At 43.7% G+C, this 27,485-nt stretch overlaps 1 protein-coding gene across 4 annotated transcripts in view; it reads right to left on the bottom strand.

The window, feature by feature from the left end:
• Ano6 (anoctamin 6) overlaps positions 1 to 27,485 on the bottom strand; it is a 199,320-nt gene that overhangs the window by 109,883 nt on the left and 61,952 nt on the right. For 2 of the 4 annotated variants that reach the window (XM_006974329.4, XM_006974328.4), the window contains one exon: positions 3,186 to 3,268. In XM_006974329.4, coding sequence (XP_006974391.1) covers positions 3,186 to 3,268 — 83 coding nt within the window. Of the gene's footprint in view, positions 1 to 53; positions 263 to 3,185; positions 3,269 to 18,292; positions 18,469 to 27,485 lie in introns of those variants that run through there. The other 2 variants (XM_076556664.1, XM_076556665.1) reach the window with 2 other exon arrangements.

Here is a 27,485-nt window from a genome sequence, read left to right as displayed (position 1 = left end):
TCCCAGGTCCCATCACTGGCGCCAATTTAAAGATCTGCTTTGCATCAACTTACCTGATATCCTGGCATCAGTCTGGCTCACCTTTGTCTGGAAGAGCAGAACTCTGTCTTCCTCGACTCTCCTTCCTCCTGCCTACATCAAAGGCTTCTCTTAAATATAACACACGGTTCCCTGGAGTGTCCTATTCCCAAGGGACCTCCCTCTACACACGCTGCTTGTTTACTGTGGAGACAGCATATGGCAATATATGTTTCCTCTCAGGCCCAGGAGCACTGTCAACAAGTGCTGGGAAGGATATACAAGCAGCTGTTTACAAGCTTCATAAGAACTTGCATGTCATGAGCATCACAAACAGGTAAGGAACAGGAACACAAAGAATTCCTTCCTGAAGCCTCAGGGCAGCAGAGGAGCTATTAGCAGCTGGCTGCTGCCTGAGGGAGAGTCCATTTCCTTCAGGGATGTGCAACCTTCCCCCCACTACCCCACCCTGTAAGTCCTCCATGCCCTAGGAGATGGCCCTACACCTGTGTACACACTGGAAGCACTACCTGGACTCAGTAGGTCAAGCAAAGAGGAAATGAAGTTGGGAGGGAGATATAGTGGTGGTAGGTAAGTCAGGGAGGAGTTGGAGGGGGAAGTATAGGGTGGACATGATCAAATATATTATATTCACACATATATTACATATGTATTATATTTGATGCATGCACACACACATATGCAATGCTCAAAGAATACACTTAAAATATGTCTTAAAAAGTAATTCCTTCCTGGATGGTAAGAACGTATAATTGGAGAAAGACAGTCACCAGGCTTTCAGTTGCTGTGATAAAACACTGATCAAAAGCATCCTGGGAAGCAAAGCGTTTATTTCCTGTCACACTTTCGGTTAAGAGTTCACCACTGAAGAAGTCAGGACAGGACACTTGAGGCAGGAACTGGAGCAGAGACCAAGTTACTGGCTGGCTCAGCTCCCTTTCTCCTACAACTCGTGCCCACCTGCCCAGGGAAGTCCCTGCCCCCAGTAAACCGTGGCCTTCCTTTTATTGTGAATTATGAAAACTAACAATTATGAAAATGCCTTCAGACATAGCTGTAGACTAATCTGATGGAGGCCCTGCCTCGGCTGAGATTCCCTCTCTGCAGGTGCGTCTTGGTTTGGGTCAAGTTGGCAAAACTAACCAGCACACAGGCACACAGAGATGTGTTGTCAAGTGCACACACAGGAGAATCATATATACCATATCAACAGTGTAGTTCAACAAACACTAAAGTGAAGATTCTCCTGCTTTCTACGTCCTCAGAACCAAGGTTGAAATAAGTCTGTCCAAGGCAACCGCAGTTGGTGATGCTAGATTCCACCTGTGGTCATCTGATCTCAGACTAGTCAGTCTTCTAACTTTGAAAACGGAGACGTGAAACTCAAGAAGCGAATGCTGGTGATGGAAAATGATGGACATTTTTTCTGCACTGTGCACTGTTATCTGTGCAGATGTTGCTGAGGCGGGTCAAGCACCTCAACACACTAGAAGCTGCTGAGGAAACTTATGTTTTCATGCAGAGAATGGGTGTGAAGTCTGTGTGTTTACCAGGCACACCAACACCCTGCTGCATGCAACTCTTGTTACATCAGCTATGACGTGTTATAAAGTTTCATCGGGGTAAAAGACGAATAGCCTTCTGAGTCCGTATCAGTGGCGTCTGCTTTTGCATCCAATTGCTCTGCCCTTCGAGACATGGAACTAGCGGAGTGCACTCACAGTTCCCCCTCACTGACACTCGCACTGACTGTATCAGGGAGTCACTGAATGCCAGGTCTCTGTATGACAGCCAAGTGCTTTTCACAGCAGGCCATCTGCAAGGACGCCACAGGAGCACCGCTCTGAAATGAAATGGCACTGTGGGGATAGTTTTTATGTGCAATCCTTGTCAGTCAGTCCATAGCACTGTCTGGGTTCTATCCTGTGGCTCAACATAGCGGACAATCCATAAGGAGTAAGAGACTGGAAACATACAGAATCCATGATGCAGACACGCTCTGCCAACTACTGGAGTGGTGAAGGTATGTTATTACACTTTGAAAAAAAAAAACTCCAAAAGATACACACACACACACACACACACACACACACACACACACGAGTCACACATATGGACACACAGCGTACAGACACAGACACACATACTCACATACACACACTCACACACACACATACACACATACTCACATACACACACACACAGAGACACACACAGAGTCACACATACGGACACACAGCATGCACACACACACTCACACACACATATACACACACATACACATGGAGTCACAAATATGGACACACAGACACACACACATATACACAAACAAATACACACACACAGACACATATACCCCCACATATATACATACACACCTTGAGTGTGCACATGCACACATGCGCACATTTGCACTGTGAAGGAAATGGCAGACAAGTTATTTACGGCAACGAAACAACTGGGTGAATCCGGGTGAAGACTGCTGTGCTCTCCCATTTCTCTCGCGTGAGTCACAGAGTCAAGCACTTAGGAGCCTAATATAAAGTCTGCTTTGAAAGACATTCTGCAAGGCAGCCTGCATGCTTAATTTTCTTTAAACAAGGCACTAATAAAATCACAGTGGCAGCTAATACGATTTTTAATTCCTTGAGGGTAGGAGCCATGGCTAATTTTCAGTGTCTGACTGAGTGGGAACATTAGTTTCCCTCTTGGTAGGAACAACCAACAAAATATTCCTAGTCCGACCAGGTTGTATCACTGAAGGTTCCTGAAGGACACGGGCCGCTCCATGGTGAATAACAACACTGGCCAGAGCATCGTCTGTGCTCAGTCAAGACTGATTTCCAAGGTTACGGAGAGCAGAAACTGACAGGAACAGAACCAGCCAACGAAGCAGGAAATTTTAGCAACATCTCGGTCCCGTACTACGGAATGAGTTCCTGTCAGCAGCAGCATATGCAGTGTGAAATCAAACCCAAAGCTCACAATGCTGGGAACGCTCAAGTTCCGTGAACCTGCTCCTCAGGGACACCATAGACTGAACAGTCACAGAGGGGCCCTATGCCAGACCGCGCCACTGAAGAACAGGATTTCATTTTTCAAAGGAAATCTTGATGACAAATGAAAACTTAAGATGAAGTACTTACGAACTCTGGAGTTCGGAAATCCTGCTGATTCTCCAGCGAGCCAAAGCTGGGACAGACAATTGTCTGGTCAAGGTTTTCCAGCACTGAAAACAAAGGAGTAAAGAAAATAAATAAAGTACAGATGTCTCTGGATCCACACAGCGACAGGAGAGGTGACAGTCAGCATCTGAAGCCCATTTCAGGTGGAGATATTAACACTCTCCACTACCGACATCTTCAGCAACCATTTCAGCCATGAGGCTAGGTCTCAAAGTGCTCTAGGCTCCATCTAGCATGGAAAATCACCAGCCTCTACACAGCAATTAAATGTTGAGTGCAGCTAAGGAACTCATTATCCTGCTAGCCTCTCGGGGAACGGATGAGTCCAGTGAGGACGGTCATTTTTGGTTTTAAAATATATTGAGAAGCAGCACGTGACAGACATTTAACAGGAGCCAAATAAAACTTTCCAGTAGGTACTTTTAACTAGTAACAAACAAGCAAAATTTAATTACAATAATATCATCTAACCCATAACAATCCATTAACATTTGAATACATAATCCATATGAAAAAATGATCAGTGAACCATTTTACATTTTTTGGGGACTATGTCTTGGGGATCCAAGATGAATTATAAATATGTGTCTCAGTACGGATGAACCCCAACTCCAAAGATCAGCAGCCACCTGTGACTACTGGCCATTGTATTAGGTGACTGCCGTGTTAGGTGAGGTCGAGGAGCCAAGTCCAGGAAGTGGGTCATTCCATCATGTCTGTCCTCATGTTGTCCTCAAGACCCTGTCATAAATAAAGGGGCTGGCCCAGTGCAAAGGACACTGGGAAAGCAAACCAATCATAGGTACCATGTGGGTCTAGAATGAAGAGCTTTAAAGAAGCCAGAAGTGAGAAACTTCCTAAAGGTAGAGTTGGGTGCTGGGGGTTGGTCAGTAGTAGAGCACCTGCCTGGTTCAGTCCTGAGCACTTAAAAAATTGGGAAATTTCAAATAACAATAAAGTGTTGGCTTATATTAGGAATGATGACACAGCCATCTAACTTGGACTTTGTAAAAGCAGATCCTTAATTTAAAGAGGTATGAAATAATCATTAAGTGCATTGAGAGATCATTAACTGTTTAAAGAGGTTTGACTAGATATTCTCATTTATCGACAGGCCCAAGTCTCTTCGGCAAGCCACTGACATGAAAGAGGGCCAGGTTAAAAATGTAAAGAGAGCTGAGACACATGGAACCATCAGCAGCACACATCCTCAAATGTTCCTGCTAGAGCAGCTAGACAGGGCCTTTAATTTTTACCTGGGGTAGTAGTATGAATTTTATAAGTCACCACACACTTGACTTCTTGAATACACAAAAAGTTTTTGTGAAATAGCTGGTTGGTTCCTATTGATTAAAAAAAATAAAATAAAATCCCTCTTTTCACTAGCCTAAAAAAAGAACAGCTCAACTTGCATAGGGAAATTCATGAGGGACCCTAAGGTTGTTTACAAAGCCAAGTCATCAGCCAAAAGTCGAGATGATTCATCTGTTTAAAAAAAAAAAAACAACAACAAAAACCCAATGTCAGAATTACACTTTAGATTCCCACTGAATACCTTTGTTTGCACACTAAACTCACATATTAGTGTCCCCTATGACCTGAAAAGAAAGGCCAGTAGATGTGATAGCACAAGCAGGGGCCACCTCTTCTGAAGAGACCATCAGAGGACCCTCTACATGAGAACCAGAGGAGAAATGGAAAACAGAGGCAAGAGGAGGCTTGAAGGACATCTCGCAAAGGAGACAATCAAGGTGGGCGCCTCTGAATAGCCCAGGAGGCTTGCAATTTTCATACAACCAGTTAAGTTTAGAGCTGATTATTCCAAATGCCAAACAACAGTTATCCAAAATAATTACATTCCTGCAGACCACCTTCATAACTTCCTAAAACAGTGGTTCTCAATCTGGGGTCATGACCCTTTGTGTGTGTGTGTGGGGGGTCATATAACCCTTTCACAGAGGTCATATATCAGTTAGTTATCTTGCATTACAATTCATAACAGTAGCCAAACCACAGTTATGAAGTAGCAATGGAAATAATTTTATGGTTGGGAGTTGCCACAACCTGAGGAACTGTATTAAAGGGTTGCCACATTAGGAAGGTTGAGAACTACTAGCCTGAAACATGACTGTATATACACCAGGCTATGAGAAGTTCTCCATGGATGGAGTACAACTTGGTTCATACTTGGAATTAAAGAACTAACCTCTCCACAGCATTAACGGTAGAGACAGTGAAGATAATACAAGCGTGGTATTTATGATATATTGCTTTATAAAGTTAATGAAACATCATGCTTGCATATAATTTTATACAGCCACTATAAATCTGATGGCAAGACTTCACTTGGCATCTCCTCTAAATTCCTACAGGGTGAGATGTGCAGTTTATCTATCATGTATCGGGAGTCCAAAGCTCAGTGGCCGTTTCCTCGGGTTCCCTTTCTTCTCCTTTGGAAAGGGAGACTTCAGAGGTGTTCATCTCGCCTAGTGACAGAAGAACAAGATGGGGGGCCCAGGTGTTCCTCTGAGTCACAGGCAAAGATGTGGAGGCACAGATTTGTGAAAGTACAGAACTCAGAGGTCTGGTTATTTTCACAATGAACACAAGCACAGTCACAGTTAATGTCAACACAGAAGAGAAAGTGAATTGGGGCAAATAAAAACAAAAATGGCTTTTACTGCAATGCCGTGTGAGCATGATAGAACTACAGCTGTTTCTCCCGGAATAGAACACAGCTGAGAAGCAGATGACACAGGATGCTAATATAATAATTCATCTTCCTTTACTCAGGGGCTCAGGAAGTCTTTGGGGGAAAAAATTCATTTCTTGGCAAAAAATAGTTTAAAAATTAAGGTGAAAAACTGAGAATTTCTTATTAAAATGGCGAGAGGATACTTCTGAGAGAACCAACATACTAACTTTAAAAAAAAAATAATTTTACTTAATAGCTTTTGGAATGTTCAGAACACTGGCTGTTCCGGCGCAGGACTCAGATTCGATTCTTGGCTCCCCAAGCCTCTGCAACCCTATTTCCAGGGGTCTGACACCCACTTCTGACCGCCGACAGTACTAGACATGCACGTCGTTCACATACATGAAGGCAAAACACTCACCCACATAAAATAACATAACAACGAAAAAAATCATAGTATCGACTGTATTACTACAAGTAAAAATCAAACGACTGAATGCTTAGCCCAAAAGAAGCCCATAGAATATTCACTGTTGATAATCTTAGTAGTAAATCAATCACCTAACAATGATTATAAATGGGAGGAAGTGAGTTTATTTTTAAAACTTTATCAATGCAGTTTGTGTATTGAAGTTTGAAGGTGGAGCTAATTCTAACTTATTCAGCACTGTAAAACCAAGGACCCAATAAAACTACATAGGAGTTTGGCCATATTAATGGCTTAATAACAGGACACTGGCAGCCTCCCCAAAAGTGAGTGAGTCATGTGGTTTCTTGTGTATCAATCAGAAAAGGAGTGACCTGAATTTACTACCCTGGTTATGAAGATATGACCTGTACTACAACATTGATTGAGATTGTGATATAAAGTAGCCAATAGAGTCATTATCTATAATCTTATAGCTCTGACAATCTATGACCTATCAGAAAACACACTCAGGAAATCCATGGTCGAAAACCAAAGTGGCTTATGATAAGGAGGGCTGTGGAATAGAGGTGATTAGAATGAGAAGAGACGGTATCTTACATACACCGGCAGGGGCAAGGAGTTGGCTCTAGCCGACTTGTTTATGGAGGTACTCACTTACCACTGAAATGATCAAAACCACGGTGGATACATGTGAGAGCAGGTAATAATCAGGCCTGAGCTGGGGGTCTGACCATGGTGTAAAGAACTTGCCTAGCATGCGCAAGGCCCCAAGTTCAACACCCAGGACTGGGGGGAAAAAGAGAGAGAGTAAGAATGGCTGGACCAGGTACTGGGAAAATAATAATAAGAAGAAGAATGGCAGGGCCAGGTGCTGGGGAAAAATTTTAAAAAATAAGAATGGCAAGGTCAAGTGCAAAGGGCCTGGACTAAGGACGCTGACAGGGCTCAAGTCCTAATATTATCTGTTGAGTACTGATTATTATCAACATGTTTATCCCAAGCTGGCAATAACAATTTCCCTGGTGATGTCACGGGGCCATGTAAAGATACTAGTGACATTTCAAAAGCATGCTGTTAGATAAATAGAATTGAAGGGGTGGAAAGATGACAATTAAAAGCACTTGCTGACCTTCCAGGGGACCTGGGTTCAATTACCAGCACTCACAACACCTGGGACTCCAGTCTAAGGGATCCAGTGCCTTCTTCAGCCTCCCAGGGGGACCAAACACAAACATGGTCCACTGACAGATACACAGGCAAAATACCCATACTTTAAAAATAATAATTTTTAAGTGAACACTATGTAAAATGTAAATTAACTTTACATATAAAAACTCAATATGAAAAAAAAGTGAAAATGCAAAATTACTGGGCATACTAATCTGTGCCCAGCATTTCCAAAGTCTGATCTATTTATTCCTATTTTCCTCCTTATTCCCTCAGATGATGAATAATAATTTAAGGTTGTCAGTGACCTCAAGTCAACAACTAAAAGTTCAACAAATGGACTGTGAATCAATCTGAATCCAAAAGTGTACATCTTTGAGATATATTGTTTTTGTCTTCTGGGTTGCTAGAAATAATCCAAAGACACCCTATTAAACATGAGTTGATAAGAGATTAAAGTAGCATTGTAAATAGAAATCAAAAGAATATCAGCAAAAAAAAAAAAAAAAACTTTGCCAACAGACGGGCAGATAGAAACAGACAGACATGTCAGGTGAGGTGGCACTCAGTAGCACTCAGGAGGTGGAGGCAGGATCAGGTGTGTCAACCCAGCCTTGGCACATAGCAAGCTGGCAGCCAACCCTGGGCTACAATGAAATTCTTCCTCTAAAAATAACCAAACAAACTAATACGACTTGAAAACCAAAGGGGGAAAAACAATCAATCAATAAAATTGACTGATAGCAGTTACAATCGGAAGAGCATTCATTCATGCAGAAGCACTACAAAATCAAGAGATGCTGCCAAGCCTGCAGATTCAGGAGCTAGGTGAGAAGCACGGGCATATGCAGTCTGTAATTACAAGTAATTATGTAATTATAAGTAATATAAGTAATTACTTAGACATGGGCTTTTTGTGGTGTTGGGGATTGAACACAGACCTCAAGAGTACAGCCATGAAATGAGTACAAATCACCCCAAGAAGAATAGTAAAGAACTTGCCTCCAAAAATTCCATGATCCAGTGCATGTACAACTAAAATAACAGAGTAAGTTAAAGGAATGACCTCCCTCATCATGGGAAAGCAGCCACGTTTATACACCCAGACAGGGCAGGATGTCTAATGGCCTACCAGAATGTTCTACACCTGGAACTTTCTCCTCCCACTTGATAGAAGCCTCAGGAATCTTAGGGTATATGATACTTGATCCCAAAGCCTGCCCTTGCCAGCCACTAGGCTAACACACTTGAGACATTCTTCTCAGCATGCTCTGCCTTCCAGAAGTGCTGGCCTGCCCCACCTCACTCCTATGTCACTTGGCCACCGAGTCTGTCCACCCCACACCATCCTGGACAGTCACATGTGGTCTCCAGCTTCCAACGTCCCTTTCTCTGGTCTCAGTTAAACAGTGTCCACTGTACCCTGGTGACAAGTGAATGGTGCCATCTCTCATGCCAAGAGGAGGCTGTAAGGTTATAGATGGTCACATCAGAACTATAAAATAGGTTCACTCAGAGACATAACTGAGAAGAACATTAATAGGGTAACTTTAATGATTAGTTTTTGTCAATTTAACAAAATCTAGTGTCACCTAGGAAGAAGAATGTTGTAGAATATTATTTTAAAGTGTGTTGCTTTTGTTTATGTTGCCTTTGTCTAACTCTGTGAAGCTGTGTTACTTTGCCTGTCTAAAACACCTGATGGTCTAATAAAGAAGTGAATGGTCAATAGCAAGGCAAGAGAGAGAAGAGAGGTAGGGCTAACAGGCAAAGAGAATATATAGAAGGAGAAATCTGGGAGGGCAAAGGAAGGAGCCAGAGAAGGAGGAAGACATCAGGGGCCAGACACCAGCTACACAGCAAGTAAGGTATATAGGTATAAGGAATAGAGAAAGACAAAAGCCCAGAGGCAAAAGAGAGATGGGATGATTTAAAGTTAAATAAAGCTAGCTAGCAACAAGCCAAGCTAAGGCCAAACATTTATAAGTAAGAATAAGCCTCCATGTATGATTTATTTGGAAGCTGGGTGGCAGACTCAGCAAAAGAGCAAAAACAGACAACAGAAGACCTTCAATTAGGAATTGCCTCCATCAGATTGGTCTGTGCTGGTCCCATTCCTGAGCAGATGGACCTGGTGTATAGGAAAGGTAGTTGAGGAAGCAGGGGAAGTGAGCTGGTAAGCAGCATTCCTCCATGGGGCCGCCTTCAGTTCCTGCATCCAGGATGCTGCCCTGAGTTCCCTCAGCAATAAACTGTTGTTGCCCCAAAGTATAGGTGAAATAGATCCTTTCCCCCACCAAGTTGCCTTTAGTCAGCATTTTTTCTTTTCTTTCTCTCTCTCTCTCTCTCTCTCTCTCTCTCTCTCTCTCTCTCTCTCTCTTTCTTTCTTTCTTTTTTCGAGACAGGGTTCCTCTGTGTAGTTTTGGTGCCTGTCCTAGAACTCACTCTGTAGACCAGGCTGGCCTCGAACTCACATAGATCTGCCTGGCTCTGCCTTCCAAGTGCTGGGATTAAAGGCATCTGGCCTTAGTCAGCATTTTATCACAGCAATAGACGCAGACTAGAGCAGGAACATAAAATACAAAGATGGGAATGTTCTTTCAAGGGGTACCATGCTGTGCTTACTACATGGGGCCCTAGACTTGAATAGTAAGGCTACCACGAAGTCTAGCCCCACAGCTCAGGTAGAACTCTTAACCCAGGTCTCAATGTTCTTATCAACAAAATACAGATTATAATACGTTCATCAAAAGGTCAGCACGGAGAATAAACCTACTGAGGCAAATACATCAAACCCTATAAAATACCGGCTGATACATTACATTGCGCTTCACTGGATTTCAACACCCTTACCCTTGATGGCACTATTTTTCCTTCTAACATTCATCTTGATCATCGCTACCCTTCATCTCTTTCTTAAGCTCTAAGCTAAACTGCAAGCACAGGAAGAGGAGGCATTAACTTAGCTAATATTTCTGAACGGCCACAATGTCCTCAGCACAGCTGGCTACTTCTCTCACGAGAAAAGAAAAACCCATCAGAAAAATATCTTTGCTGAATCTGGATGACTCCATCTCTCACCCCACCTTGGTACTGGCATGGACATGCAATGTTTGCAAAACACGCGAATGCGGCATCTGCACACAGTCAGTGCTGGAATACAAATGCCAGGTTCAAACCGAGGGCTTCCACACCGCACCTTGTCTTTTCCCTCCTGCCCCTCCCTCTCCATCTTTTCCTAACACCGATAATTCTGGGATCATCTACCTCACCTACTTCCGAAAATAAGAAGGGAGGGAAAGAGAGAGAGGCAGGGAGGATACCATTCATAAAAATCTAAACTGTCACACTAAGGAAGTTTCTCATTCCTGGTGGGGACTAGGACTATACATACAACTGAAACATTCTGTGATTTACAGAACTAAATATTTCCCTCAAAGCATCCCCCATCACCATGATTCCCTTCCTGAATGATGCATAACCATGGATGCTGCTGCTCAGAAGCTGAGATCAGCCTCAGCTTCTCCGTTTCCCTCCATCCTTCCACTCCATCCTTCATCAAATCCCATCTTTTCCACTTTCGGACTCATAGCATCTCCTGTCTGGAATGCACAACCCTCAGCCCTCACAGAAGCCCATGTCTATTAAAGATACTCAGGGAATCGACAAATGACAGAACTTACTATGAGTTCTCTGTCACTCTAGCAGAGCTCTGTCCTGGTTAGTTTTGTCAATTTGACCAAAGTTACAGTCATCTGAGAAGAGGGAACTTCAACGGAGAAAATGCCCCATAAGACTGTCTTGTAGGTAAGCCTATAAGGTCATTCTCTTGATTGATGATTGATGGAAGGGCCCAGCCCACTGTGGGTAGTGCCACCCTCGGACAGGTTCCTGCCTTGGCTTCCCACGATGATGGACTGTAAGCTGTAAGCCAAGCTGCTTTCGGTCAGTGTAGTGTCACAACAATTAGAAAGCACACCAGAACAAAAAGTGGTACCACATTCATAGGGCGTTTCTGTAGCAGACTTGACCGTGTTGTTGGGGAGAGGACTGTGGAAGGGGTTTGGAACCTTGGGCTTGAAAAGCCATTGGGTGTTCAGAGCTTACTGAGACTGTTGTGAGAACCTGGACGATAATGCTGAGAGCAGTGCAGACAATGGAGGCCTGGTTTGTGAGGATCCAGAGGGAACTTGAAGAGTTCTTCAATGACGCTATCAAGGTTGTTCATGTGCTATTCTGAATTAAGAGTATGTGCATCTGGGGGCTGGAGAGATGGCTCAGAGGTTAAGAGCACTGACTGCTCTTCCAGAGGTCCTGAGTTCAATTCCCAGCAACCACATGGTGGCTCACAACCATCTGTAATGAGATCTGGTGCCCTCTTCTGGCCTGAAGTCATACATGCTGTATACATAATAAATAAATAAATCTTTTTTTAAAAAAGAGTATGTGCATCTGGTTGTTGGTTGGTCTTCGGTCTTTTTTGGGGGACCCACCACCCAGCTCCCAAATAAATCACGCACAGAGGCTTATTCTCACTTATGAATGCCCAGCCTTAGCTTGGCTTAGTTTCTAGCCAGGTTTCCTTACTTAAATTATCCCATCTACCTTTTGCCTCTGGGCTTTTCCTGTTCTCTTATGTCTGTAAATCTTACTCTTACTCTGTAGCTTGCTGTGTAGCTGGGTGGCTGGCCCCTGGAGTCCTCCTCCTTCTCTGGCTGTTCGATCTTAGATCTTTCTTCCCAGATTTCTCCTATTTATTCTCTCTGCCTGCCAGCCCCGCCTATCCTTTCTCCTGTCTTGCAATTGGCCAATTCTTTATTAGACCATCAGGTGTTTTACACAGGCACAGTAACACAGCTTCCCAGAGTTAAACAAATGCAACATAAACAAAAATAACACACCTTACAATAATAGTCTACTACAGCATCTGGTTGGCTGGAGCTGAGAAATCGGATGTGATTAAGAAGAGACCAGCAGCACTGAGGTGAAATCTTCAGGGAATGTTCATCAGGGTCAGCAGTGTCCAGAGGGGGCCAAGGCAGCATCTCAAACTGACAGCTGAATTAGGGAATGTGTAACAGTCTCCCAACTCCCCCACAGGATACTGGTTTTGACGGCACAAAGGAGTCATGGAGAGCAGCTGAGGCTTGGCACTGTGAGAGGCCAGGAGAGGCCATTGGTGAAGGTGCAGCCTCAGTGGCAGTGGAGACCCCAGGATGGAAGGGGTCATAGAGAAAAGCTGAGGCTTGGCCCCATGCGGCAGGATCAGAGTCCTTGAACAGAGGCCAGGGGGCCACTGGTGAAGGAGCAACCATGGAGGAGAGCCTGCCTGAGCCTATAAAATGTGCTGGGTGAGCTGTGAGAGGCAGGGCCCAGGAGGTGGAGCTGCCCAGGTGCTTTGGTTCCAAAGATCGTGAATCCTAGGTGCAAGACATTAAGCTGCAGAACTGAATTTATAGTTTGGTTTTACTTTGTTCAGACTGTGGCTATACACTGGTTCTTACCTCTTGAAATACGAAGTATGTAATCTATTTTTTATTTTACAGGAGCCCACAGTTAAGAGACTGTATTTTCCAAGAGATTTTAGACTTTTAGAGAGACTTTGGATGTTCTAAAGAGACTGGGCTTTTAAAGTGCTGACTTTTCCTTTAAAAACTGTGGGATGTTCAAACTTACACCATGTTTTAGACTGTAATATGAACATGACATCTTTGGACAAAAGAGAAAGGGAAGTTTATGCTTTAATAGTGATATGTGTTTGTGTTGACAAGCAGTCAGGTGTATTGGTCAGTTTCTGTTTCTGTTTTTGTTTTTTGTTTTTGTTTTTTTTTTTTCCAACTAGACATGAGCTAGAGTCATCTGACAAGAAAATCTCAATGTAGAAAATGCCCCATCAGATTGACCTAGGGGGCATTTTCTTGATTGATAAATGACATAGGAAGATCCAGTTCACCATGGGTTGTGCCATCCCTGGGCAGGCAGTCTTTGGGTGCCTGGGGTGTATAAGAAAGAAACCTGGGGAAACCACGGAGAGCAAGCCAGTAAGCTGCACTCCTCTATGACGTCTGCTTCAGTTCCTGCCTCCAGGTTCCTGCCTTGAGTTCCCGCCCTGGCTTTCCTCTATGATGGACTAGAACTGTACACTGGAATAAACCCGTTCCCCTCCTGCTTTTGTCCATGGCGTTTTATCACAGCCTCAGAAAGATAAGTAGGATGAGTTAGTTCCCGGTGCCCTGCCATTCTTCCCAGTGAATGTAGTTACTTACATCAGAATGAAGTTCTATCTCCAGACAAGCTGAGCCACAGTGAGACTTGCATAAGCAAAGAAGGCGTGGTGATGTGTCTCTTCTAAACACTATTCTTCAAATACCTGGCAAACCCTTGCAAGAAGGAAAAGACTCAAACTGCTTCTCACCCTACCCAGTTCTCGAGCCCATCACCAAACTCCCCTACCAAGAGCCCAAGACATTCCACAGTAGAACAAAGCGGGGAGGAAGCCTCTGTCCCTCTTGGCTCCAGGCCAAGAGAAACCATTTCTAAAGACGACTTCCATCCACAAACATCCCCAGCAGCATCTCCAAGGAGAGCTCCGATGAGCACCACCCTTTGCACACACTCCCAGTGCCAATCTGGGCTCCTCTTATAAACATACTTTGTCACTACACCCTTCCCCAATAATTCAGCTCTGAATATATCTCAGAAGGCCAACATGTCTGCTTCAGAAGAGCTGAAAACAACATCACACTGTTCATTCTCGCAGCCCACAAAGCTAGTCCATGCTTTACAGTGTCCCTGTGTGTACGCGCCGTGGACTCACAAGAGACACACTGAAGTCATTTGTTCTTTTACCAACTTCCGTTTTCTAGCAGTCACATATATACACATTACTGATGTTAGCCAGTTTTCAGTGGACCATTTCGTAGCACTAACAGTTGCCAACCGTTACCACTTATTACCAAATCAATCACCCAAGAGATTGTGTAACCATTAGGCAATAATTCCCAATTCCCCTTTCCCTCTTCAGGACAACCTCTAAATCTTTCTGTTCCTATTCATTTGCTGCCTTCTACATATGGCATACACCTGGACTCATATTGTATCTGTCTTTTATTATTTTTTATGTGTACAGGTATTTTGCCCACATGTATGTTTGTGCACCATGGTACATGCAAATGCCCACTGAGGCTGGCAGAGGGCATCATATCCCTTCAGAACTAGAATTAAGAGACAGTTTGTGAGCCACAATGTGTGTGTTGGGCATCGAATCTGGGTCCTCAGGAAAAGCAGCCAGTGTGCTCTTAACCATTGAGCCATCTCTCCAGTCCAACATCTGTCTTAGTATTTCACTTTAGTGCAGTATTTTGAAGTTTCATCCACGATCCCTTTTTTATGATTGATTCCATTGTCTACACATGCCACATTTTGTTTGAACACTCACCTACTGTTGAATACTTGGGTTACTTTTATCTTTGGGCTATTACAAACAGTGCTTTAGTGAATCTGGCAGACATCTAAGTTCCTGTTTTTCAATTCTTCTGAGTTTAAACCTAGAACTGGAATTGGGGAGTCGGACAGTACTTCTTAGCTTTTAGAGGAGCTACCAAAATGTTTGCCACGGTTGCTGGTGTGTGACAATCCCATTCACAATGTCTGAGTGTTCTAATGTCCCCATGCCCTTGTTCTTTTCTGTGCTGATTGCTTTTTTCAATAGCAGACATCCAGGTAGGTGTGAAGTAATCCTGAGGTTTTCATTTGCATGTGTCTAATGACCAGTGTTGCTGGGATATGTTTCCCTTGCTACTGGCCATCTGTACCTACTCTATAGAGACTTGCCAGCTCAAGACCTTTCCCCAGTTTTCAAATGAGTTGTCTTTTTGTGGAGCACAGGAATTATTTATGTACTCTGGATACTAAAGACCATCTAGATACATGATTTCTGATTATTATTCCTTAAAAAAAAGTCTCATTTCTCAACAATACCCTTTGATGCACATGTTTCTAATTTTGATGGTATCTGTTTATACCTCTTTTGTTGCTCCAGCTTTTTGTGTTTCTCCAAGAAGCCACTGTCAAATCCAAGGTCATGTGATTTGTCTTTGTTTTCTTCTAAGAGATTTATGGTTTTAACTCTTACAGTTGGGTTACTGACTGACTTTGAGTTAATTTGTATATAAAGTGTGAGGCAGGAACTCAGCCTCACTCTGTGTGTGGAAATTCAGCCAACACAACACCGCTTGTTAGAGACCCTTCACTCCTCTCTTCCCTTGTGGAAAACTCAATCAGCACAAAGACACTGCTGATGGCTGTGGCTTTGCATTAAGTTTTAAAATCAGGTCATGTGAATCTCCCAACTTTCTCCTTTTTCAAAACTGTCTTGGTACTCTGGGGCCCTTTGAACTCCACATGATCAACTTTTATATTTCTATAAACTTTTCCCATTTAATACACACCTATAAATTAAAATAACCTATTATATAACCGAAGAGTAATGTTATTTAACTGTGCTGATTTGGCATTTTTGTTTTCTAAGTCATGGCCGCAACAGTTGAGGTTCTGTAAAAGACAGATGGTATTCATTATAGAAATATATTTTAAGCACATCTTGGGAGGCTCACTATCACTTTACATCTGAGGGGTCCAGTCTCCTAGGGCCCCCAGGGTTCCCAATGCACACCACCCTGGCTTTGCTGTTGGCTAAGGCTCAGGTGAAATTTGGTCTAGTCCTTGGCCTGGAGGTTTCTCAATTATAGTGACTGTACATGTCCTGGGAAGGAAAGGAGACTATTCAAACTGCTATTGCCCATAAACTCAAACCATATTTGAGGCATAACTCCATGTCCAATCTACCAGAGTAGGCCTGATTTCAAAATGAGTTTTTACAGCCTGACAAAAATTAAGACCGTAGAAATGAGAGGGAATAACCAACAAAAAAGCCCGTACAAGTTCACCTCCCCTTATTTTAAATCTTCTAGAACAAAATTTTTCATCTTGAGAATTCAGAATGCATAAACAAAAGAACTCTTCCATGTGTTCATTGTGTACTGAGAAGCAGCCTCAGCAGGCTCTGGAACAACCCTCTTAAGCACTTCATCAAGTGGGCTCAAGTCTGCCGGGTATAACAATCAGAGGGATGGCCAGAAAATTCCTTCTAGCACTTTCTGAATGTTTACTGTAAGGGAAACTAAGAATGCTTCCCCCACAGGACAACAGAATGTAAACCCCATCACAGCAGACTGCCACAGACATGCGGAGCAGTAAGCAGGCCAGTTCCTCAGAATGGAGAGCAGCTGGAAGGGGGAGGGGGACCACAGCCTCTCTAACCGCCTCACACTGAGTCCCCTCCACACCAACACCACCTAGCAATCACCTACAAACAACTCTAGGCCAGGAAACGAATCCTAAATTTGGGTAAAGGGGGGGAAATAATACAGTATTTTTTCATAATTAAATTAGCAGAAAAAAAGTTACCAAATTCTGTATTAGTGGAGGACACACACGTTTTGGTGTTTTCCGTTTTGTAAGAAATCTGATGCACCACAAAATCTTTAATATTAGTTATACTTCTTGTTTTTATAATTATAAAGGAAGCAATATTTAGGTGCTTGAATCTTTCAGAACTATATGATAATAAGAATGGGTTGTTTTAAATAGAGAAGTCACACAGAAAAATTGTATTTCTGTGGTGGTGTGGGAAGTAGGAAGCTATATTATAAAACTGGTTTGTCTCCTACCTCAAAAAAAATTGAAAACAGAAATTCAAATAGATATTTGCATACCACGTGTAACAAGGCATTATTTACAACAGTGAATGGTTGAGGCTATCCATGTCTATCAACAGATGAATAACAGACAAAACGTGGCCTGTACATACAGAATCCTGCTCAGCATAATGGGAAGGAAATCTAAATATGCTATACATGGGAGAATCTTGAGTATTATGCTAAGTAGAATAAGCAGTCATAAGATGATAAATATATGATTCCATTTATATGAAGTACCACAGAGGTCATCTCCACACAGACATGAAATGAAATGGTGGTTGTCAGGGGAGGGGAACGTGAGGAGCTAGGTTTAATGGGTGTAGTTTTCTATCTGCAAGATGAAAGAGTATGGAGTTGGATGCGGGGGATGGATATACCACAATGTGAATGTATTATATGCCCCTGGGCTACATAATTACAAATGGTAAGATGGTACGTTTTAGGTTATATATATATATATTACCACAATGAAAAAAAAATGTTTAAGAACATCTATTACCTGATGTGGGTTGGACTGCACCAGGCAGCAGAAACTGTCTACACACAGGGCAGCTCAGCCCATGCCCCACCCCCTCAAACTGAACCCTCTCCAGGCTGGAGACCAGCACCATGGTGGGTGGGAATGGGTGGAGACCTCACATGGTGTCAAGATCCCAACTCTCCCCTCTGGCGGGGGCCACAGGCCAATAAAGTGCACAGTGTGTGATTTTTCAAGAAGGAAACAATGCTTCTATGTATTATAGGGCCTAAGACTTCGTGGGAATAAAAAGAAAGTTAAGCAAAATATGCAGTGCCGAGTCAAGGGATTTTTAATTTTTTAAAAAAACATTTGTACTTTCTACACTGGCTGTGAAACACAACCATAGAGAAGCACTTCATCTTAGCGCATCTACCCTCCATTATGCCTTTCACAAAGAGCCTCGCAAATGCCTGGCTCTCCCATTCACCCTCCACATCCCGTTCCTCAATGAACCGCATCCGGTGAAGGGGCTGCACCCTGAAGCCAGCTACTTACTTCTCCACTCCCACGGGCCTCGACAAAGCAGCTACGACTCAGAGTCCTTCACGCATCCCATCGTCCTTTTCACATCTCAGCTCTTTCCAGCCAAATCACGACATCCGACACCAGCCCGAGCTGGCAGGATCAGTGCCATCACTACCTCTGCACCTCTAAGGAGGCGCAGAGAAGTCAAACACTGTGTCTAAAGTCTGAACCCAGGATCTGAACCCAGGAGCTCAGGGGTCAGACGTCTGCACCACCGCCTTTGGGTCTTCCGCCATTCTGCCTCCTTTTTCTCTGTACTCTCTATGGTCATCTGAGTCCTAAGTCCGCACTGAGTCTGAATTCTCTGAGGGCACAGTGTTGCCCTGGTTCATAGCTGAACGAGAGTACGGTAGTGTCCCAGATGTTAGGCACTCAGTAATGTCCTGTTGATGGCTCCGAAGATGAATGCACAGTGTCTAGAAGGGCAGTTGTTGGAGGCAGGCAGATCTGAACTCAGACCCCAGACTTACCGCTTCCTAACTGGCCTGGGCGGCATAGACTTCACTGTTAGCATCTAAAATGGAACAATTCTTCCCACCCCGGCTTGTTTTGAATAAAGTATAGTGTGTGAGATACTTAGCTTGGTGCCTATACGTGGGAAATACCCAGCAAGTTCTCATACTGCAAAGAAGAAGAAATGCAAATGGAGTAGGTTGAGAAAGATGCTTCCAGCAGCTTATTGCATGCCCTGTTACAACAAAAATTAAGGAAATATGGGGCTGAGAATGCAGTTCAGTGGCAGAACTCCATACTGCAGAAAATAAGAAAGCATGCATAAATGTGCAAATACCTCCCCACCCCCTGAAATGAAGAGGACTCAAACCAAATCCCATTTTCATGCACTCACCATTGAATGCTTTTCCAAGTTTTCGACCTAAGGAAATGTTTTTAAGTCACTAGTTAATAAATAACAGACTAAGGGAGACAACGAAAGTTCCATCCCAAAGGCTCCATTTCGTTGTTCAAGTTAACATTTCAGAGAAGAAAAAACTGAACAGCTCGGGTGATCTGAGTCCAGCCAGCCATCACCTATGAGTTGCCATCCGTCAGAGGTTATGGTGCCAGTCAAGTGCAGCCCTACAGCAAATGCCCGTCTCAGCCGTGTCCCTCCCCGCCCCCCCACCCCCTGCATGTGGAGCCTCAAGGTGACTTCTCAGACGTGGGCATGGAGCCCTCCTGCCAATCGTTCACTAAAGGAAGAGGGGGAGGTGGTAACAGCCAGCCTATGAGTTAACTAGCCAGTCTGGGTAAATCGCTTGTTCTGAGGGAAACAGATCTGGATGGAAAGAGACAACAGCATGTACAAGCAGTATCTGGCTCTGTGCCAGGAATGATGCTTAGGAGCCTGTGGCACCTACAACCTGCTTGGTAGTCTGTCCCTGCAATGTAGTGACTCCATGTGATTACCCTGGCAGCCTTCTGACAACGGCATCTCTCAGCCCTAAATGCAGCGTCTTAGAAAACTTAAAACAACCAGCTCTTTGAACCTCTCTCATTTCCCAGTATTTTTTTTTATTTTATTTTTTATTTAATCATGTTTTGTAACTTTCCTCTCTTCCTTGCTGAGGTGGCAGTTGGTAGCTGATCACTCTTGCTCTCCTTGCTGCTGGGGTGGCCGAGGGGACAAAAGGGAAGCCCGTGTATCCGAGTACTCCCACTGCATCCGGCTCCAGGCTTTTTCCCTGATGACCCCAAAGAGTCACCAAATTTTTTGCAAACCCCAACTGAGACTTCGATCTTACAATTGTTCTCAGCAAGCAAGATGCAGCTAAAGACGTTCAGACATTTACCCAGAGCATACCACAATGTAGTACTGTTTGACATGTTTAATGGTATGTGTATGAATGTAGCTACAGCACCTTAGAGATTCGAGCTATTTTGGATTTCTTAAACATGCACTTAATTTGTTATGATGGGAATGATACACATGGCTGAGGCTGCTCTTCCCTCCAGAGCAATAATTCTGCTACTTGTTGCAAGGTCAAACGTCTTCAGTTGCTGCTCCTTTGTGAGTGCATCTAACGTCTACTTTTGTCCTTGTAATTCTGTCTGTTCTCTCTCTCTCTCTCTCTCTCTCTCTCTCTCTCTCTCTCTCTCTCTCTCTCTCTCTCTCTCGCTCTCTCGCTCTCTCGCTCTCTCTCTCTCGCTCTCTCGCTCTCTCGCTCTCTCGCTCTCGCTCTCGCTCTCGCTCTCCCCCTCATTTTCCAGTTCTGGTGTTTTAAACTATGGCCTCACACATTTTCAGCTGGAAGTTTAACCCAGAGCCTCCTAAGTGCTAAACACACACTCTTATCGATCCCTACACCCCAGCTCTCTTTTTGCCTTTTGATTTGGAAACAGGGTCTCACAAAATGACCCAGGCTGCCTTAGAACTTGCGGTCCTCCTGCCTCAGACTCCCCAGCAGCTCTTTTTAGGTGCCAAGTCTACAGATCCGTCACACTTGCACACGTAAAATAGCTATCATTTATTTAGTGGGCAGTCTGCACTGAAGTAGACCTTTGGAGATAGAAAAGGTAAAATGGCTGCTAAGACGCTTGCATGTGATGGCCCTTTATAAAGCGACAGCTATACACAGCACATGGCTGCCCAGGGCTTAGCCCCCAAGCCAAGCCCTGATGGAGGTTCAGTGGAAACCACGGACCATCTAAGAGGTCAAGCTGGTAAGAAATCTGGGGCTGGAACGAACACAGTCAAAGTGGTGGTGGCTGTGAACAGAAGTCAATGGCGTGCCATGAACGTGAAGCTGCTAGAAGCACAGATCTTGAAGGCTGATTGGAGAGGAAGGTTAAAGATGTTCAGTCTAAGAGCAACTGCTACCACTGCCCTTTGCTTGATGACCCCAAAGAGCTATCCCTGGAAGGCTCTTCACTTGATGAGTTATCCCTGGAGGAGCCCACATGCATCGCATCCATGTGCACTCTACTCTCTCTCTTTTTCTTTCTTTCTTTCTTTCTTTCTTTCTTTCTTTCTTTCTTTCTTTCTTTCTTTCTTTCTTTCTTTCTTTCTTTCTTTCTTTCTCTAACTCTCTCCCCCTCCATCTTCTTCTCTCTCTCCCTTCCTTCCTCCCTCTCTCCTTTCCTCCCTTCTCTCTCTCTCTCTCTCTCTCTCTCTCTCTCTCTCTCTCTCTCTCTCTCTCTCAGCTTTTGAAACACTTTCCTTCAAAAGAAAAATTAAGCAGGAGGGAATACCAATGTGTGGTATAAAAGTTGAAGGAGGAAACTGGAGGTGGAAAGGTTTAAGGTTTACGCAGACAGGAGGCAGAGACATGGGGGGAGCAGGAGGGAAAGAGAGCCAACCAAAACCAATATACAAAAAAAAAAAAAAAAGACCAAAGGAAATCTGACAGCTGATAAGCTATTCAAAACCAATTTAAGTTTAAACGGAGGTACCCTGTATAGGCAGATAAAATGGCTATCAGAGACCAGAAGGTTATTAAACAAAAATCCCACATCCAGGGCTAGGCTTCCCCCATATGAACTGTTTCCTGAGGAGTCCGTCCCTGATACCCCAAAACAATACAGATAATTGCCACTGCTCTTGGTGGCCCACTGAAACTACTTGGTAAGACCCAACTACTGAAGACACCACACACCTTGGCCACAGAAATCCATGTAAATCAGTGGATCTGGACCAGAAGCCTCCTCCTGGTGGGCTAGCCATACTTGGACAGTGCTGCGTAGGCTGCTGCGGGAAAACTGCCATCAACAGTCCTGTTCAGCTGTGAACTCTGTGTGCAACAATGCCGACCACACAGACAAGGAGCCACGGTAGCAAGTTTGTTATGGGAGTAATCAGCTGCCTTTTAAAATTGAATTTGAGGCCTGCTCCCCCGAGAGAGCTTCTATCTGGGCCTGTAAACCCAGTCAAAAGCGTAGAGCTGGGAAGAGCAAAGGCCCCAGTGCGGACGCTACTGCTGTGGCTTTGCTAAGTGGACCTGATGTGCCTGTCCAATTTCATTCCAAGTAACAATGTTTATGTCCATACAGTAGAGCTACTGGCAGCTTCGGTTAGAGAAGTTTCTTTTTTGCTGAATGCCTGGCCATAAATGGGATATTGATAGCAGCCTTTCCAGGGCATAAAAAACATCAGAGATAAGGGGCAGAGAGACTGTTAGGAGCTGGAGAAGCAAGGACACATCAAAATGCTGACTTCTAGGCATAATGTGGCTGCTGAACTACGGAACTCAAAACATCCGTGCTCATTTATACACGATCCACGTAAGATTGGGCTTACCAACACCCTGTCACGGGAGGAGCTGGGGTTCGTGAGGCCCTGCCCATCTCTGAGGATTTAGATGGAGATGATGACTGATGAGGAACGGGGAGACCTTCCTCGGTGGTGTAACCATGGGTACCATGTGCATGACTTGTAAGCCAATTCCCAGCCACGCTTCTGTAAACAAACCATAACGGAACTCACTGGGTCAAACGTGAGTGTGTGCACACATAAGCAACTAATGAGGGTGGGAATGGGATTAGAAAACAGGAACAGGACAAGAGAGGGTAGACGGGTGGGGAGAAGATGACCTGAAGACGCTGTGTACGTACACGAAAACGGCATAATGAGACCCATTATGTATAATTAAGATAGGCTAACCAAACATCAAAATTGTGTAATGCCTAAACTGGGTGTCTTCTCTGATTTGGGCCAGAGTTCACTGTGCATGAAGGACTAGGAAATTCAGTAGGAAATCTTAACATTTAATTTTTAAGAACACAGTAACTGATGCTATTACATGAAACACTTCTACTAAGCTCCTGGAAGGAGTGACTAATTATTTGACTACACATCGAGGGAGCGCAATGTTTTGAATGCCTTCACTCCACAAGCTCTGTGGATACAGCAATGCTGAGGATGATCCTGTCATCTGCCACCCACCCTCCCTCCTCCTTGTGGCTGGAACCATGGCCCAGGAGGTGGCTTCTCCCCTCTGACCTCAGCACAAAGCCACTTCCTGGACCGTGGTCCCCATCCTCACTGGCCTTCTTACTTTTGACTACTCAGCATTTTTTTCTCCGTGACCTCAATTATTTTTTTATTCTTCTCAACATCAACATTTTCCATGGTCACGTATCTTCTATCTATACTTAACAATGATAATGGCAAAAAAAAAAAAAGAGCTCTTTCGATAACGAAGCATTATCAAAATGTCAAATGTGTTTGTCCTTTGACCCCACAATTCCACTTCAGGAACTTTGCAACACAGATACGAAAAGATAAAACATACCCACGGATGCCACATGTTCAGAGAAAAGCCTGGACGGGCATATCTCAAATGACTGTGGCTACATATAAAGAAACATAGTTATGAACATTATTCTCGGTTATATGTTTAAAGCTTAAAACTTTTCCATTAAGTATATACTGCTTTATAATCGGAATAAAACAATAAAGATAAGGTTATCATAAGCAGTTAAAACAACAACCTTAATCAGCCGTCCCCAGCACACTTATTGCACTGTAGGTAACACAGTCCAAGATCCTAAGGGATGGGACTGCAGCTCCATGGTGGTGACATGCTTGCTTAGCATGTGCAAGGTCCTAGATTGACCCCCAGCAATACAAGAAAACAAAAACAAAAGAGTCCAAATCCTAACTACTACGGATGAGCAGCTAGGTATTGCTGGCACTCCTCAAATGTGCATTCCGCCTCCACCTGCTCTGGCAAAGGTCAACTGTGGATTTTACACCTGCTAGCCTGATGTCCATCTTACATTTTTGCCCCACAAACATCTCAGTGATCTCTGTCACAGCTGACCAAGACAACTTTTAAAGACTCTTGTTGGCATTCTATTGTGGTGCTGGGGGAAGGGGTGTCAGTTTTTCTGCACCCTGGGCTGGCCTTGAGCACCTTTGTAGTTGAGGTTGGCCTTTAGTCAAGATCCCCCTCCTCCTTGGCCTCCCCAGCACTGAGATTACAGGGGTGTCCTCTGTGTGGGAGATCCTTCTTGCCTCTCTGGATTCTTCTACTGGTATCTCCTGCTTGACTGGACCTCCCCTTCTGGGACCACTTAGGGCTCCCCCTCCAGTCTGTGCCATGGGATCTGTTAGCACATCTTGGCTCCAGTGCCTGGCTTTGTTTCATTGCTCATCTCCAGATTCTCATCTCCTATGTCCCTGTTGTCTATGTGACAGTGCCACAGAGAAATGCCCTAGCGTCTCAGACACACACTCCCACCCAAAAGTCCTCTCTCCTTCACTTCCAAAGACGCTCACTCCTCTGCCCTGTGCCAGCACACCCAGCGTCCTGTGGTGCTATGGTTTCTGAGCTCTTGTCTTCCCTTCTCCATCTTGCCCCACCAGTCATCCCAGGCTACTTCCCTCTCTTCTGTCCTCTCAACTTTTACCCTCTTCCTGACCCCATCTCCTCTTAGCTGTCAAAGTGACCTTTGGGGGGAAAAAATCAAAACTCTGAAAAAGTAGCTGTGTGCTGTAAATTCTTTAGTGACTTGCTAGGAAGGAACCACTTCACAGTTTGTAAGCAGCATGCGCTGTTTCTGTAATGTAGAGAACTAAGACTATCATTTTAGTAGCAGTCTAGCTAACATACTCGAGGCCAGGCCCCACGCCCAGCAGGAGACGGTCAACACAAAACGAACTCAATGGTATTTTTTATATTTTTTTATTTTTATTTTTGGTCTTATCATGCTCTGTTTGGGCATTTTTTATTTTACTGGTCTTTGGCTTATGTGTTATGGTTTGCGATTTTGTGCTCTTATGGGTTCTGTGTGTGTGTGTGTGTGTGTGTCTCTGCATGCTTTTACTTTTTTTTCTGTTGTTGTTTTTTTATTCTGGTTGGTTAGTTTGTTTGTCTTTTTTTGTTTTCTAAAGAGAGAGCAAAAGAAGGCTAGAGTTGGAAAGGTGGCGGGGAGGGGAGGATCTGGGAGATGAGGGAGGAAAAAACATGATCAGATATATTATATGAAAAAAATTTTGTAATAAAAAAATTCATCAATCAATTACAATAAAAAATTTAAAAGAAATCAGAGAAGAGAAAAGTGTTTTGTTTTGTTTTTTACTAAGGGAGACAGTAAATGAAATACTGGCAATAAATAAAATATGGGCAATCTTGTTATAAATGACTTTCAAATAAATGAGGCAAATTTTACATTTAAAAAAAGACATCTGGTTAAAAAGAGACTGTTATGCCTGGGTGTGGTGGTACAGGCCTGTAGTCCAACACTAGGGAGGTTGAGACAGGAGGAAAAGGAATTGAAGGCTAATCTAAGCTACATGGTTAGACCTTACCTGGAGAGAGGCATGTTCACAAGTAGGTATGCTATCCTGTCTCCATTCTCAAACATAATGAAGGGGAGGGAGTGGGGCCATGGAAGAAAGAATTAGAAGGTGGCTGAGTGCCTACAACATCTGCTCCCTCATGTACACAGCAAGGCCAGTCACAACAGCCCAGATGTGGAATCAGCTAGATCTCCATCAATGGACAAAGAACTGTGTGGAATAACAAAGTAACATGGATGGAACCAGAGGACACTGTGTTAAGTGAGATTAGCCAGGCACAGAAAGACATACTGTTGTTAGCTGTTTTTTTCTTTTAGGGGGCCTGCCACCCAGCTCTCAGATAAATCACACAGTGAGGCTTATTCTTTTTTTTTTTTTTCAAGAATTTATTTTTATTTTATGTGCATTGGTATTTTGACAGCATGTTTGTCTGTGTGAGGGTGTCAGATCTTGGAGTTACAGACAGGTATGAGTTACCATGTGGGTGCTGGGGTTTGAACCTGGGTCCTCTGGAAGAGAAGTCAATGCTCTTAACCACTGAGCCATCTCTCCAGCCCCCGAGGCTTATTCTTAATTATGAATGTCTGGCCTTAGCTTGGCTTGTTGCTAACCAGATTTACTTAACTTAAAATTATCCCTTTCTACCTTTTGCCTTTGGGTTTTTACCTTTTTCTATTTCTGTACACCTTTCATTATTTCTTACTCTGTGGCTTGCTGTGTAGCTGGTGTCTGGCCCCTGATGTCTTCCTCCTTCTCTGGGTACTTCTTCCTCCCAGATTTCTCTTTCTATATATTCTCTCTGCCTGCCAGCCCCACTTATCCTTTCTCCTGCCTTGCTATTGGCCGTTCAGCTCTTTATTAGACCATCAGGTGTTTCACACAGGCACAGTAACCCAGCTTCATAGAGTTCAACAAATGTAACATAAACAAAAGTAACACACCTTAAAATAATATTTCCCAACAACACACTGCACCTTTTTGACTTCTACGCAGAAGCAAAAATGCTGGGCTCGTGGAAATAGAGCAGAATTGTGGTTTCTAGAATCTTGAAAATGTGTAATAGTGAGGGCAGGGCTGGGTGGCGATGGTACACGCCTTTAATCCCAGAGCCAGGCAAATCTCTGTGAGTTCAAGGCTAGCCTGGTCTACAGAGGACAGGACAGGCACCAAAACTACACAGAGAAACCCTGTCTCGAAAAACCAAAAAAAGAAAAAAAAAATGGTAAGGGCAGTTAGTAGGCACAGGGGTACGGTCAGATAAAGCCTTCTAATGTTCCATAGCACAGTGCAGAAACAACAGATACCATCAATCAATTGTACACTTCAAATAGCTAGTAGAAAGAATTCTGAGTGTTCCCAACATAAACAAATACATACCAGGTATTCTCATATGGTATTTGTGTGTGTGTCACACTGTTTTCCGTAAGTATGTACAATTGCTATGCCAATTAAAAGTTTAAAGAAAATTAATGTGAGATTACAAGCATCTTGAGAAAAGGAGTTATATCTATCTATTCTGCTACAGACCCTCAGGGCCTAGCCAAGGTCTTTATATATTGACTCTAAGAAATCTTTGATAAAGAATCAATGGCATAAAGCAGAACCTACGTGACCATAAAGTTAAAGAAAGCATATTTTATGTCTTTCCTGTGGTTTATTTCGCAGATGAAATTTATGCATCCATATGATATAGTCTCCCATGTACAAATTTATTGAGAGAAAAAGATGAAAGAAAAACAGGAGGTGGTCATTGAAGAAAACAGCCATCGCTAGGTGAAGACATGAGCATTGAAAACAGGCGTGGGGAGCTGGGAGATGGCTTAGTCAGCAAACCAGCGGCCTTTCGAGCACAAGGACCTGAGTTCAGATCCCCAGCACCCACGTACGAGGCCAGGCACATGTGGGATATCTGTAACCCTCATG

This window comes from Peromyscus maniculatus, chromosome 20, assembly GCF_049852395.1.
Source record: "Peromyscus maniculatus bairdii isolate BWxNUB_F1_BW_parent chromosome 20, HU_Pman_BW_mat_3.1, whole genome shotgun sequence".
Taxonomy (NCBI): domain Eukaryota; kingdom Metazoa; phylum Chordata; class Mammalia; order Rodentia; family Cricetidae; genus Peromyscus; species Peromyscus maniculatus.
This window is presented reverse-complemented; position numbering and strand designations above follow the sequence as displayed.